The sequence below is a fragment of the Apis florea genome, unplaced genomic scaffold, assembly GCF_048593485.1.
Source record: "Apis florea isolate Af1SG1 unplaced genomic scaffold, ASM4859348v1 contig_2293_pilon, whole genome shotgun sequence".
NCBI lineage: Eukaryota > Metazoa > Arthropoda > Insecta > Hymenoptera > Apidae > Apis > Apis florea.
Genome location: NW_028256554.1, coordinates 1,203,556 through 1,218,797, shown reverse-complemented (window position 1 = coordinate 1,218,797; position 15,242 = coordinate 1,203,556). Strand labels below are relative to the sequence as shown.

The 15,242-nt window shown below is 43.3% G+C and overlaps 1 protein-coding gene and 1 long non-coding RNA gene across 2 annotated transcripts in view; one reads left to right on the top strand and one right to left on the bottom strand.

Moving 5' to 3' along the window:
- Window positions 1-883: 883 nt before the first annotated feature.
- LOC147658216 (uncharacterized) lies at window positions 884-3,268 on the bottom strand. The gene is made up of 2 exons (XR_015290846.1): window positions 3,185-3,268; window positions 884-1,810 (listed from the first exon to the last, which is right to left on the bottom strand). It is a non-coding gene; the product is annotated as an uncharacterized LOC147658216 (long non-coding RNA).
- A 3,045-nt stretch (window positions 3,269-6,313) lies between these two features.
- shot (dystonin-like protein short stop) overlaps window positions 6,314-15,242 on the top strand; it is a 68,099-nt gene continuing 59,170 nt past the window's right edge. Inside the window, exons 1-2 of the mRNA XM_086903801.1 lie at window positions 6,314-7,116; window positions 12,237-12,860. Of these exons, the coding sequence (XP_086759927.1) occupies window positions 12,740-12,860 (121 nt within the window). The 5' untranslated portion in view covers window positions 6,314-7,116; window positions 12,237-12,739. The remainder of the gene's footprint in view (window positions 7,117-12,236; window positions 12,861-15,242) is intronic.

Here is a 15,242-nt window from a genome sequence, read left to right as displayed (position 1 = left end):
AGAGAATACCGGTGAACATTGATTTTTCCTGTTTTCGCATCTTACTCGACAGATGATCAAACGGTAATACATATCGTACGATTTGTCGATATTCCCTCGATTTGTTAATATTTTAAAGATTTTAATGGATTTGTATTTTTAATAATACAAATAAATTTAAATAAGATAGTATATCATCTTATTCACATTGTATCGTATCAAATTAGCATTTGTTTTAAGATTCGAACCGATATGTTCGAATGAATCATAGTTACTACATTTTATTATTTTCGGTAAAATGGTTATCTTGATTACCTTGCACTAATGTTTTTTGCAGATGTCGCTAATTTGCAATATCACATTGTTCGTATATCTTTTGCATTTGAGAAATATCAAAATTTTACAATAATGTTATACGAAAGTATCGTGTACATTCTAGTGATGCGCAAACTCAAAGAGTTCAGTGTCATTTTGCTGAAATAACTAACTGTATTCTCGCTACGTTTCCTGAATTGTTAGGTTAGGTTTAACCCGTGAATAACTAGATTCACCTTCGTTTCATCCAGCAAGATTGTTTCGAGTCAAGAATGTTTCCAATATTTATTTATCTAATAAAAATATGTATAAAAATACTTTTTTCATTGTCTTAAATCAAAAAATTCAATACGAAAGAAATGAGGTAGAAAGAGAAAACAATTATTTCTCATGATTATGTACACGTAAACTGAAATTTTCAGTTGCACATATTGAAAAAATTATCTTTATTTTTTTTCATTTAAAACAAAATCATGAAAATTTGAAAAAATATTTTCTATTTAAACGTGCCAAAAAATAAAAAAAAACATTAGAATGAACAATTCGAATGAAGAATAATTGTTTAATTTTGTCAATAAGAAATAACAGATAATGCATAGATATTTCTTTAATTTTAGCAGAGATATATATAAGAAAATAAAACGATTTATATATCGAAGAATTTACATTTCAATTTTTTTTAACGTTGCCTGAGAATTAGTTCGACTTGAATGTTGCCACATCCGCTTCCGGTTCTTTGTATCAAATCTCTCTCGATTTATTTTTTGCACTGTGATATTTGCATTTAAAACGTACTTGAATTAAGGATAATATTGTTACTCTTATTATTACAATCAACATTTGATTACTAAATGAAATTTAATTATATTCTGAACATACTTAGAAAGCGCTATATAAAACAAGAAATATTACTTTCTCCACAATAATTCCATTTAATATTTATGCAATTAAAATATTTATGCGATTTTTGTTTCGAACTCGTTTATGTTATTTCGATTATTTTAAAAACCAATTATTTTTGTACAATTTATAATTATTTTATTTTTTAGGAAAGAAAAAAGAAAAAATTAAGAATATGTTGTTTGTATTTATATTTATAGAATGTTGCAAATGGAAGATATTGTCGAGGACAGTGAGGGTGGTAGAATTAAACTTAAGGAATTTTGACGAATAAAATACTGAAAAATCTTCGATTCGTGGCACAAAATGTACAAGCAACAACGGGAATTCAAGATTGCAATTGAGAGAGATCGAATGTGATTTGTCCATTTTCAACCAAATCTAACTTGACCTAAGCGCCGCTGACGACAAAGATACGAAGTATTGCTGATTATCGGCGTGCTGGAAACACGTTACGTTGCTGGCTAAGCAACTGTTATACGTATTGGCGTGTATCGTCAAAAGGACGCCAGACATCGCGTACGCTTTCCCTGTTCGTCGTCTCCTTGCCACCTCTCTTCCTTCCGTTCCGCCGGTGCAGTTCGTGCACTTCTACGCCGTGGTACGTTACTCTACCCTACAGCAGAGTCGTGTACAATAAATAAACGCGCGGCATGTATACGGGTTCCACGTGCTTTTCGTTCGGCTATAACTATTTTCGATTATAAAACTATTGATTTCAAAGTAGAGAAAAGAAGAGAAAGAAAACATCATTAGTGAAATTTAAATCTAAGGAAAGAAGAGACCGGTAACGAGGATATTCTGTCTAATATTGTGTATAAAGTTGTCAAATGCCTGCTGTCGATAACACGGCGATTTAGTTCGGTGCACTATTCGTCACTGCCTCGCGAACTCTATTGAACGAAAACGACGTAATACTTAGAAGCTCTTTGTGTGTCGCGGTTGTGAAATTGCCAAGTGGTTGTGAAACAGTGCCGAGCAAAAGAGGAGTTGCACGAATATGGTGTAAAAAAAAAAAAGAAGTTTCAATCAACAGTTTTAGAGAATGGAGTTCGAGCTAGACGGAAGTTTGAAGGAATGGGTAAAGGATAAACCGTTGAGTATCCTGCAGCTCGATCCTGCTGACAGAGCCGTCTTACGGATTGCTGGTAAGTGTCAATTCTAGTTTCTAGTTTCCATTTTCATAAGCTGGTTACGTATTTAATTCTCTACCGTTATACCTTTCGCTTTTCGTTTTCATTTAAAAACGCGATTCACAAATGTAATTAGGGGTTTTCTGCTTTACCGAAGAAAAAAAAAATTTAAATAAGTTTGGTTATACGTTTTTACATACAGTGTAAGCACCGTATATACGCGAATAAAATATTTGATCTATTATAAAATGGGCATTATACATACGAATGTGTTGAGTGTGTGTTGAAATAATTACGTTAAATGGCGATGATGTTTGTCATGTCTCTTACGAGACAACACCAGTATCCCTATAATCGACAACATACGTAATCGACTAGAATAATTAGCATGTAATGAATTTTGAATTAATAACAACGACGTTCAATCTCGTTTCTCAAGGTAGACGAATATTAATCAATGATACTTACGACTCGCCTCGACGTGAATCAATAACAACGTTTGTAATTGATAAAATTTATTTGACCCTTCATATCCCCTGGTGATTCTCTTTCAAATATCCCCCTTATCGATTATATCGATTAGCGCATAAGGGTTTCGTGAGAACTGGAAAGTATGGTAAGTCGGTGTATGACTATATCGTCTCATATTCTCCAGTTAGTTCGAAATATAACGAGCCATAAATTAGCCATGTTGTAAATTCTTGCAATGTAGGAAATGAGAATCGTTCGCGAGTATAATCTTGAGCCGACCTTCGACGCGGGGTATTGACCAGGAATAGATACTCGAAACCATTCGATAAATATCGAATTGCAGTTTGCCGATCATTTTACCGTGAGAATTTTTTCTTATCGCTCACCTCTGTCGCGTTCGTTTTTCGCGTCGCTTTAATCATCGGACGAATTCCAATCCAACTCGATTTAAACAAACCTCTTCCGCGATCTCCGTCTCTCTCTCTCTCTCTCTCTCTCTCTCTCCTCTCCCTCCCCCTTTATCTTCCTCTACGCGCATACGATAATAAACGCATATATGCATACGAACATGTATGTATGCATGTAGGACACATCCGATTCGTGAAATTACAGGCTCTGATTCACAAAAGCCAGGGAGCCGCGGTTCCGCACCATTTTCAGGTGGCGTCGTTAAAATGATGTTCGATCGACGTAACGTGTTTAACTCTCTCGCACTTGTACAACGGCCCAAGTATCGCATCTCAGGCACGCGAGCATAATTGTTTCTAATTATAACGACCTATTGGTGCGCTATCATGAATGCTCTAGTAACCGTTCCGCTCCTATCGAGTACCGATCCTCTCTCAATTGCCTCTTACGATACTCGCGGCCGCCGTTTCTTCTCCCATTAATTTACCGAGTTTCCGAGAACACGAACGAATCTCGACTTCGTTGAGTTGGGGGACGAGAGACTTTTAACCGGCCGGATGAATGAAGTCACTTGTGCCGCGATCAAAGAAGAGCAGACAACCACGCGGCCGCGTCGATGAACTCACGAGCGTGCATTTCAACGGTCACGGTCCATGGGATCTTCGTTCGAGAGGTTATATACCCAGTTAGTTCACTGTGCCTACGCTGCGGCGAGGGAGCGGAGGCGGCAGGTTAGGTCGGTTCGCATTAATCTAGGAGCAGCGTGGAGGCGGCAACAGGTGCTCGGGTCACGGTTCGATGCCCCAGCCTCGAGAACGTCTCTTCCTTCTTTTATTCCGCATTACTCCTTCGCTCTTTTTTCCTTCCTTCTCCGTTACTTCTTTCTTTCCAAAGCTCTCGTTTCGTTTCGTTTAAACGAGCGCCACGTTTTCGGTGTCATTTCGCCACTTCTTTTCTAATTATATGATCGCGCTTGCTCGATATTTGTTTTCTATAAAATATTTCGTTCGGTGGAAACGAGCGATAAGTTTTCGAAAAGTCGAGAGGGGGAAACAGTTTGGACAGGTTCTTGCACCTGTTTGTCGTATATGTACGACTCGTTACGACGCCTGGTTTTCTTTGCCTACGGACCGGAAGCTTCACGAGCCGCTCGCTAGATGTCCTGGGATACCTGAAGTACCTGAAGAGACCAGTGGTATCCGTGATTCATCCGTGATGCACTTTTGTTTGTTCAGGACCTTTTAGGGCCCAGTTAAAAGGGATAAGACTCGAGTCTCTCTCTCTCTCTCTCTCTCTCGAATCGCAAGGTTAGACAAAGACCTTAATTAACTTCGTGAAACTACTTCTCACGCCAATTGAGAAATTCCCTCACTTTTTCTTTTTGCTCACCTGTTTTGGAAAATTCTTTTGTTGTGGCGCACCTCCTTATTCGTCGAGGATTTTCATCGTTCCGGGTTGTCGTGGAAAGCGTCAAACGGACAAACATCTTTCGAACGGCGTTTGGAATGGAAGCGGGTTCAATCGACCGATTCAAAGTTTACGATCAAACTAAATTTCTTTTAGAGATCCGCGTTTTAATATATATTTCGTGGAGTAATCTTCGCTTCGATCGCAGTACAGTTAGGAATCCGTGTGCACATGCCAAGGGAGCGAGAAGAATATAAAAAAAAAAAAAAAAATAAATAAATAAAAAATAAAAGTAAGAGATAAAAAGTTGGCCGGTGGGATCTAGGTCATAAGTCGGATGAACCGCTGCTTCGAACTCATCGAATATGTAGTAGACATTACGATATAACGTTAGAAGAGTGGAAATTATTTTTCTTTGGGATTGATCAATGCGGTTCAAACTTCGTCAAACGGTTTTACCGGTGATAAAATTGTGGAAAATTTTGGACGAGTGGAAAAAGGATGAGATTATAAGCTGTAAGTTAAGAGGCTTACGCGTCTTTTGAGATTCTTTGAGACTCTTGGCTCATATACCTGTTTTTCAAACTGATCATTTTGCCAAAATTGCATTCTTTCCAACTTGGTCACAGTCCCGGACGATTCAGAAATTGTCGTTTAAATTCATGTACAATTGGTTGAAATATCGGATAACGGGATGGGAAATACGGACAATCTTTAAAATTTATTGTTACGAAATGGAAATGGCTTAAAATTCATACATCGTGTAAAAAGTGGAAAGCAGATAAAAATAAAACTTACACCAGTCGAGATAATTTTAATCATTTTTAATCATTCTGCTAGATTATTTATCAATCGAGCTTTTCACTGAAACAATAGCTAATATTTGATTCTTATCGATCGAATTAAAAAAAGAAAAATACAAATCGAACATGATGTATAAATATTATCCATCTCGATAAGATAAATATTTCTGCATTCGTGGTCACGAACGAGATTAGCGATCTGGAAGAAAGTAGCGTATTTAGTGTCCACATCTGTTAACGGAGGTGCCGCGTACACCGTTTAGTTTTACCGCGAACATAAACAAGAGATAGAATATCGGCGACGTTAGGAATGATCAAAGAATAAAAAATTAGCTACCATTTGGCTTGGCGCCAGATCGCAAGAATTCTCACGCTTAACGAAGAACGAGCCTTCCGTGGGATAAGGTACGATTTCGCGCTTTTCCATTTGGCCGAGGCGATCGAAGAATTTGCCCGCGAAACGGTAAATGGTTGAGAAAGGCGGTTGAATAAATATCAAGAGCGTGTTATTCACGCGTGAAACGAACAATCCGCGTCCCATTTGGCACACATTTGTTAGATTAATTCGCGATTCGCGGTATTTTTCTCGACGCGCCCCTGTCGTTACGTGACCTGCCCTACGAACCTGTTTGTAACGGCAGCTATTCTACCGTCTAAGTGTAAGGCGTTGTCGAAAAAGACAGAGGTCTTGCGCCCGATCTCTGTCTAGCGACGAATGGCCCCTTGGCCCCGTCTTTGTTCCTCTTTCGCTCGGTTTCACCCCGACTCTTCGGCCGTGTCGATTTCTCTGTCCAACGAACGGAGAAAGTGAAGGATGAACGAGCCGCAATGGCGGGGCATGCGAGGAGTAGGTTCTGGAACCTCGAGGTTCGAGGTAGAGAGGCAGCTTGGGTGGGCGGCAGTTGTCCAGACCGCCGCAGTCTGTGTCGAGGCGACGTGCTCTACACGACGGAGCGGCAAATCGCGTCTTCTCCAACTCGCAAGCCGCTCGCTCGCTCTCCTTTTCTCCCCTTCTGTCTCTTCCCTTCCTCTTTTCTTTTCATTCTCCCTCCTCTCTTCTTTCTCTCTCTCTCTCTCTCTCTCTCTCTTTGTCCGTTCCATTCCTTCTCTCTCTCTCGGTGTATCGGTCCCTCCCTGCGTTCGTCGCACTGTTCCTTATCCATCCGTTGTTGTGTGTGCTCCTCTTTCCTCGGCCCATTCATCCTTCTCGGTCCACCTTTCCGTCTTTTTCTTATCCGATCGTTTCTCCGCGCGCGAGCGTGCGCGGCCGCGCTTTCCTCTCGCCGCGAGTCTCTCCGTCCTCGTCCTACGGCCTACAGCTACCTGGCCGTGTTACGGCGGGGTTCCGGATACGCGCGTCGACTTCGTCAACGTTGTCGTGCGGTACGTTCTACCAAGAATTCCAGTGCCACGTCTCGAGTAGCGGCGATCGGTCGGTTTGGTTGGTCGCTTGCTTGCTCTGTCGGTTGTTCCGTTCGACAATGTCGTCGCGTGTATCATCCAATGTGTAGTACAGCGTTCGTGATAATGTTTATCGTTTACCGTGTTTTTTCTTTCGCGACGGGTTTAATAAGTTGATACGATACGAGAGTGCAACAGTCGTTAGATTTCGGAGGAAGGAACTCGTGGGTGTTGTTCGTTGTCTTTGATACACGTGACAGTTCGGTGCACGCTTCGAATTATTGCTTATATTTTAACGTGTATGTATACGTGTACGTATTGAGCGAAAAATTTCGGGTAAATACATTGGTCTGTGAGCAAAACACGAGGCGTTCCGTGAGTCACGCTTCGTACCGTGATATTATACCTCTGCTCCTCTACCTCTGTCTCTGAGTCGAATCGTCTCTCCCTCTCTTTCGGTTCTACCGTTTCTCTCTTTGTCTCTCCGATACTCGTGTGCTTACTCACTCGATCGTTCCCGCTCGGTCTCTCGGTTGCCCCTTCCATTAACCAGCGCGTTGTTAGTAATCACGAAACGGCATATCGAGTCCTGAACGGTTAAGCGACCGATTCAGCAAACGAGAAATGCGTATCTTGATATTATCAAGAGGGGATTCATTCAAGGTTGGAGATCGGTTCCCGTCTTGTTTTCGTTCGGCATTTCGAATTCGGTGTTCTTAGAATCGTTACGTATACACTCTTTTGGAAGTGAAACTTAATAGACGCGTTGTTGGTTCATGTCATTCGTTGCTGCTCTAAATCGATAAAAGTGTCGAATAAACTTCAATATAATAGATCGAAACCCGACTCCTTCCGAAACGTAAGTCGTGTCACGGGGTAAGTTGACGCGAGGAATCGAGCTATCAATGGGACAAGAACAGGCGAGAGGCGTCGGCATGATCGGTCAAGTTATCGCGTCGAGTGTATACATACGTAGTATAATAGATACTTATATAGAGGTAGATACGTTGTGGCGGTTTCAGCGGCGAGTGAATAAGAAGAAAGTCGTTTTCATCGAATACGGGGATTGCGTAATAATTGCAGGCCGGCGGAGATCTATGACAAACCGGCTTGTGCGAGAGATACCGGCGCACAATCACGTATGAGCCCGGCTCTTGTGTACGTTGGACATTTCTTAATTTGGTCCGATCGACCTATTCTCCGCCCCGAATCGGTCGTAGCGAGTCGAGATCCGTCTTGGTTTCACCGTTTCGAGCACCGTCGAAACTCGAAGGAACGTCATCTCTCGCGCGCACGCGACCATTATTACCGCCACCCAGACGAGAGATCGTCCAAGTGTCCCGCTGCTTCTGAATTCCCATCGTGCCTTCCCAGAAAAGCGTGTACCGGGTGTTCGGATCAAGTGCATAGATGGAAAACGTAAGAGACAATTTTTAACGATTGAAACGAAGGGAAAAATAGCTACATTGGAAGCTTCCTACTTGAAACTTATCTTTCGAATTGCGAGTAATTTAATTTTAGACGTATATCTGAAATCGTTCCTTAAATTTTCTACTTTTTTTCGCCCGTACACCCCGTATGCATCAAGAAGCGAGGAAAGCGCGTGGTACTACGAGGCGGAACGTTATTCTCTCATTGCTTTCTTGTGTTTTCTTGCCAAATTACCGCGACTGTCGTAATTGCCTCGTCCCCTGCGTTCGAACGGAATGCCAATTATTTCTTCTCACTCGCGATACCAGTCTCGTTCATTCCTCGTTATCTCACCGTTATGGTTCAGACTGGATATTTTGCTTCTCGTTTGATCGCTGATTTTCATTCAGACTTTCTATCTCTCGTCTTCGCGTCCACCATCCCTCGATTTTCTTCATTTTCGTCCAACTACCAGTTCGCACATGATTCGTTTCTGTTCATCGGTTGATCTGCTCTCGCTATCGTTGTATTTTTGCCCCTCTCTCTTTCTCTTTCTCGCTCTCTCCGTCTACTCGTTCGGTTGGTATATCGCCCCACCTTGGTAACCACGACCTCCACCGCGTTCTCACCGAAAGCCGTATTTGGCTGTTGCGTTAAAAGACTCACGAAAGTGCAAGTAGTAAGCTTTATCGTCGATAGGAACCGGACGGCGTGCGCTCATTCACCGATCATCGCCTCTCCATCCTGCCGATTCTCTTCATCGAATTTGTTTGTTGTCGAAGAGATTACGCGGAAAATTCATATCGTTTTATTATCGCGCACAATATTTTGCGCGTTACAATTATTTTTCTCTCGTCGAAAATCGGGAGAAATCAATTTCACGTTTCCTCGGGAACCAGTTTGCAGTTTCGACGCAAAAACAGAGACAGGGTTTAGCGAGGCACTTATTAGCCGAAACGTTGTTAACGATCCTCGTCTCGCGTGGGGGAAAGGTCGGCCGAAAATTTATCTACCGGTTGGAATTCGGCAACACTGGTTGGCCGAATTCCGCGAACTCGTCCTTAAAGTCGGTGCAGTCGATTCAGCCGTATCAAGTTCGAGGTTACGAGGTATCGCGAGGAAATCGATTCTCGCGGGGGTCGCGTTTCTTTGACGCGGAAAGGTTAATACGTGTTACGCGTGTGGAATTACGCGTTTTCGAATCGGCGGTGTTACCTCGAGTTGTGTAAAAGATCGTGCGAACGAGTTAGCAGGAACGTGTCGATTGTGTGTACGCCTCGCAAGTAGGGCGCAACTGGGAAGCGTGCAAAACGCGAGAAAGATGCTTCTGAAAGATCGATGGCTGTGAACGTTTCGTGTCGTTTTGCCTCGAGGCGATGATTACGAGAGATGTCAAGATAGGTGGGGCTTCCGGATAGAGATCGTATACCGGTTGTTGATATATTCATCTTTCGAGTGCGTTGGATTGATTCTCTAGGAGAATGGAAAAGTTATTTAAGGAATTTAATAAATAAGCTTACAATTTTTTTTTTTTTTTTTTTGTTTATTTCACTTTCTAGAACTCGAGAGTGCAAAGTATATACAGGGTGTTTTTGAAATCGTGGTACAAGTGATCGTATGATCATGATTTTATGTACAAAGTTAAGAAGAATAAGATTTTTTTTTCTTTATTAAACTTTGTTTTCAAATGTGAATGGAATTGTTTATTTCCTGATTGGATCCGAATAAATTGTCGCTATAGAAATCTGTGTGCGAAAATAAGCAGAAAAATATTCTTTATTTTTACACATGTAAAGTTACCTCTTATTCGATAATTTATTCCCATCTTATTCGAAAATAACTAACGAATTTTACTTGCAAAATTTTTCAAACTCAATTATTCCTTTTTCCTTTTCGATTTATTTCTACACACTCGAGTCACGGTTCGATCATTTCGAAGATATGTCGTAAACAAGTACGAAGTAGATAGAAAATTCGACATCTAGAGATAGAAAAATAAGTTGGTACAATAGTGGTTTATTTCCAATTTTTTGCGAAAGGGGGCGGAGAAGGGGGATGGATAGATCGAGGAGGAGAAGTGGCGCGCGCGAGCCACGGTTTGCCGCTCAAGGTTGAACCGGCCGTTGTATACTAGCGGTGGAGAGAGAGTCTTCGAAAGAGCCCTCGAGAAGTCCTCCGCGAGCCGACTATGGACCCGTTATACTGCTACGCCGTTGCCGCAAGAATGCCGCCGAGCCGGCCCCTCTTGCAGCTCGCGTTATGCCGATCCGATGCGTGTGTACACGCGCTTCCTCCTTCTCCCTCGCCCGCTTTCCTCCGAACCTTCCACTCGTTCTCGCTCTCTCGTGGCCGCCGACAGTTGCTCTCCTCTATATTACACTTACCTTTTAACGCGGCCGGTTTCGTTATTAGACGATTATCGTTCACCGGGCGATCGTAGGTGGTGATCGAGAAGCGAAGTGGGAAGAAAGAACGCCAGCCTGTTTCCAGCTTTCGACCTGTCGTGATGTCATCGATCGTTCCACGATCGTTTCGATTATTCTATATTTTCTTGGGAGGCTATTTTATTATTCTCTTATAAAGGGAGAAGGAAGAGGGAATTTTTCGTAGGGAAAATGTGGTGTGGAGGTTTGTAAAAAATTTCAATCTACGAGAGATGCGACTGTTACGACGCGCTACGGGCTACTACTTTCTCTCGAACTTTCTATACCGTCGTCTAACCAATGCGACGGACACACACGGTTAGAAGTTCTTGTTCCTAACACCGTGTGGCGCGTGACACGCGTTACTCTATTTTCTATTCGCATCTAATTCCGTCGGGAGAGCCGGGCAGAGTCGGGTCGAATCGAGTCGAGTCAGGTCGTGTACGACCAAGTTTGACGTTTCGCGACCGGCCACGTAATCGTAGCCCTTTGTCGAAAAAAAAAAAAAAAGAAACAAAGAGGGAGAGAGGGAAAAAAGAAATAGCGAAAAGGAACAATCGTATCGATTCACGCGTTTGGCCAAGCTTAAAGCCAAGGAGAGATACGTGGACGGCCAGATGTGTTGGATGAAAGAGGGCAAGGAAGGAAAGAGGGCGAGTTGCACATATCATAGGTGAATGACGAATAGGATTAGCAGAGGGCCCTTGTGTCGGCGTGTCGCAATTGGCGTTTTCGCCGCTTCGATCCAGAAGACGACACCCACATGCCATTGCTTCCATTACCATATGCGGAGATCCCGATGGTCTTGGGTTTCTCCGGGTGGCACCCGTGTCTCTCTCAGTCACCAACCGTCTCGTGGACCGTCGTCAGTTTGGTTCGTTGGTACGCTCGCTCGCGCGGCCACTGCCAGTTGTTGTTCATTCGTTAGTACAATCGCCGACTCGGTCGCGTGCTCGATCCTTGCCACCGTTCTCCTCTCCGGTCGTATTCCGATTAATAGCCCCCGTTTCGTCTCGTTTCGTTTCTTCATAATTTTCATTTTTCAAACTTTTATCCCACGTAATTCTCGTTCCACGCTGTTCTCGATTCGAGTAACGCGTTTCCTCTCTCTCTCTCTCTCTCTTTCTCTTTCTCTGTCGGTAATAGAATCGTCCAGTTTAATTGGTCGCGCGGGAAAGTCAAGCGGGAGAGTAACGAAAATTGCCTCGTGCTCTTCTATTTATCGTGTCTGCGCGGATATAGTCGGGGAGTCTCTTTCGTTCCCTCGGAGAGAGAACGATGAACTAGACGTCCGCGAAAGACCGATTACCGTGGCGTCTCGTGCGATGCTCCACCGAGCCACTTTGCCCGAGAAACGTTGAGTGGTTACGTCTGCGACGTGACGTGATAAATTCGGTCGTTGATTCGTTAAGCTTCTTGGTTCTCCGCGTCTGGAGACCGGGCGAACGGACAAACGAAATTAGCCGTTCTCCTCGGTGTCCGCATTGTGTCGCGTCTTCGTTGGTGTCACACGCCTCGAGCGACGCTCGACTCGAGCTCCTTCCTAATCCGATTTTTCGCATCGTTCGATCGTTTTTTCCCAACAGTGATAGGCGACTACCAGCGTCCTCGAAATATCCGACCCGAGAAAGAAACGAAAACCGAGAGGGGAGGCACGCCGCTAGCGCAACAACGGGGAAAAGTGAATTTTGAAGGAAGAATCGAGAGTCTTCCATCGACTTGAAGTGCCATACGTAATAATAAACCTTCCATTAAGATAAGTCTACCGTTTAAGTAAGTGTGTGTTTCCAACCTACGAAACTATAATCCACGAGAAGAGAGAGAGTGACATTGCCCCGCACGCAAAAGGAACAAGGAAAAACGTTAGTGTTTTTGTTTTTTGTGCGTGTACGTCACGTATGTTGGCGAACGAAAGGAAAACGAGATAGTGAAAAAAAAAAAAAGGGAACGTTACGGCATACGCGAGAAAGAGAAGAAAGAAGGGAGAGGAAGAAAGAGCCGATGAACAGAGGAAGACGTCGTTCAGTCGTTGGCTGGTTACGAAACAATCTCGTAAGAAGATTCGTAGCGAGCTTAACTGGTTAACGAGATGTCCACTCAGGCTTATTACAAGGAGAGGCTCGGCTTCGATCCGGCCGATACCGTGGCGGAACACCACCGTGAACAGAGGTCGCAGCACGGATACGAGGAGTCTCTGTCCAAGTTCAAAGGTCAGAACGAAAATGGATTTTCGTGGATGATGGAACGACGGGTGGAAAATTGGCGGGTGGAAGGGGCGGCCGCGGAGGAACACCGTTCCGGCAGCACTCAGGCTTTCTGGGGTTGCTGGGCGATGTTCATCGAGGCGCACGGTAGGTGAAGAGTTGGCATGCCGATGCTGGACCCCGTCCAATACCTTGTCCCTGACCCTCCTCGTCCTCTCGATACGAAACTATTCTTTTCCAATATCTCCTCCCCTTTTTTTTCTTTTTTTTTTTTTTATTATTCTTTTCTCATCATCGAGAATTCGCTTTGGCTATAGTACCTTTCGTCGTGTAAGGAATCGAACGGTACGGAGAATCAGGAAAATCGGTGATACGTGCGATTCTACTAGTATTCTACTCTTCTCCTCCCTCGAGAATTCTCTCGGTCGGAAGGAGACCGTGAGGAGAAACCGTGCGGAGAAATCGAAGAGAGAAAGAGAAAAGGGAGTTGCACGCATCGCGTAAACTAGAGTTTCGTATCGGTTTGAGACTATACCGCGAACGGAAGTATCTTTTTCAGGTCGTTTACCTTTTGCCGTTTGACCCGAATGTTTCGCGGAAGTAGCCTCGGAAATAGCCGGGGCAAAATAGTTCGCGGCCCGTGATGATCTCTGATCCACGGACTCGAATGTCCCCTCCCGATACGAGAGAATTTTTCTTTTCCATTTTTCTGTTATTTTTTTTTCGCGAATTTTCCTTACCTTACCTTTCGCGTATTTCGCGTATTTTGCGAAACACTTGTTTGTGCATTTTGAAAGTATTTCTCATTTTCTTTTTTGATTCTCATTTATTTTTTTCTCTCCCTTTTCTTTTTCTTCTCTTTTTCTTTTAACATCGACTAACTAATTTTTGAATTTTGTCTTTTGTGTGTGTATCTAATATCGCGTCACGAATCATCATCACGATAGATCGCGAAACGCTTCCCAATTAGAGTTTCGAGTTTAGGTAACGTAGTTAGAATCATTATTCGCATTTAGAATCGCTTTTAGAAACGATTTTTTTTCTTTCTTCTTTTTCTTCTCTTTCTTCTTCTTCTTCTTCTTCGTTTTACTCGCGATTCCTTTTCGTTCACGCACACGACGCACCTAGCGGATAGTGGTCTCGCTTACGAAATGTATTTTGCGCCGAAACGATTTCACCGATCGTCTCTGCACGTGATTCGCAAGCGTTCCGACAAAACGGGAGGGGGAGAGGGAAGGAGGGAGGAAGGGAGGAGGAGGAGGAGGGGGGGGGGGGGGGGAAGGCTCGTTTTTTCGAAGGAATCGTTCGTGAACGGGCGTGAATTACGCGCATACTCACGCGTACGTTCGTGGAAACGTCTCGGCCAATGTAATTTTCCGTTTCGATCGTCGTCTTCGCGAAAAAGAATTTATCGCGATGTATTTATTTCAAAACTTTTTCCTCTCCAACTCGTTCCACTCGAGCTCGTGTCCGACAGAGGGAGGGGACACGATTATCCACCAATTGCCCCTCGTTATCGCACACACCGAAAATCCTACGTGCGCGCGCACGCGCGCGTGTTTGGTCTCGAATAACGGGTGTCCCCCGATCATTGTATCTCCAATTTATCTCCTCAACTGTTATGCCTCGGTATGCCAAACTCTTCCCAAACGATTTGCTTCCGATTACCGTTGAAAATATTTGTTCCCAAGGCCTCGCCTCGGTTTCTCGAAATCGGCGATTACGAGAGCCTAATAATGCCTTGCCACGTCAATCGTTAATAAACGTTCCTCTTTATTTTTAAACGCTTACGTACAAGTACGTACGAGCAAGTTAATCGATCGGATCGTTCTTTTTTTTTCTCTTTTATCTTATTTTATCGAATAACGACGGATAACGTTTATATATATATATATATATATATACGTGCTTTGGCAATTCGTAACCAAAGTACGAACGAGATACCGCCGTGCATGCGCGGCTGTACACATTACACGGACGTTTAAATAAAAGCGTCGTAAGTAAAACGATGCAAATGGCTTGTCTTTCTTATCTCGTGACGTCGGCGCCACGACGTTAGGCAAATCACCGAGCCCCGACTCGGTTTTCGCGTTGACTAATGCCACCATTATTTCAAATATCTTATTCTATTTTTTTTTATACTATTTTCGATATATTTTATAACCTTTCGCGCGAACGTATATATATATATATAATAGAGTGCCTCGACCAAGAGGATGGTCTTATTAATTTCTATTGATCTTCGAGACAAGTTCACCAGATAACCAATTCACGAACGAGAGCTTTAACAGCTGGATAGAATCGGATAATCGGTCGTAATTAACCGTTATTGCGCTGTTTGAAGCGGGCAAAGAAAAACCTTCCTACTCGATTAATCATCCCGCGATC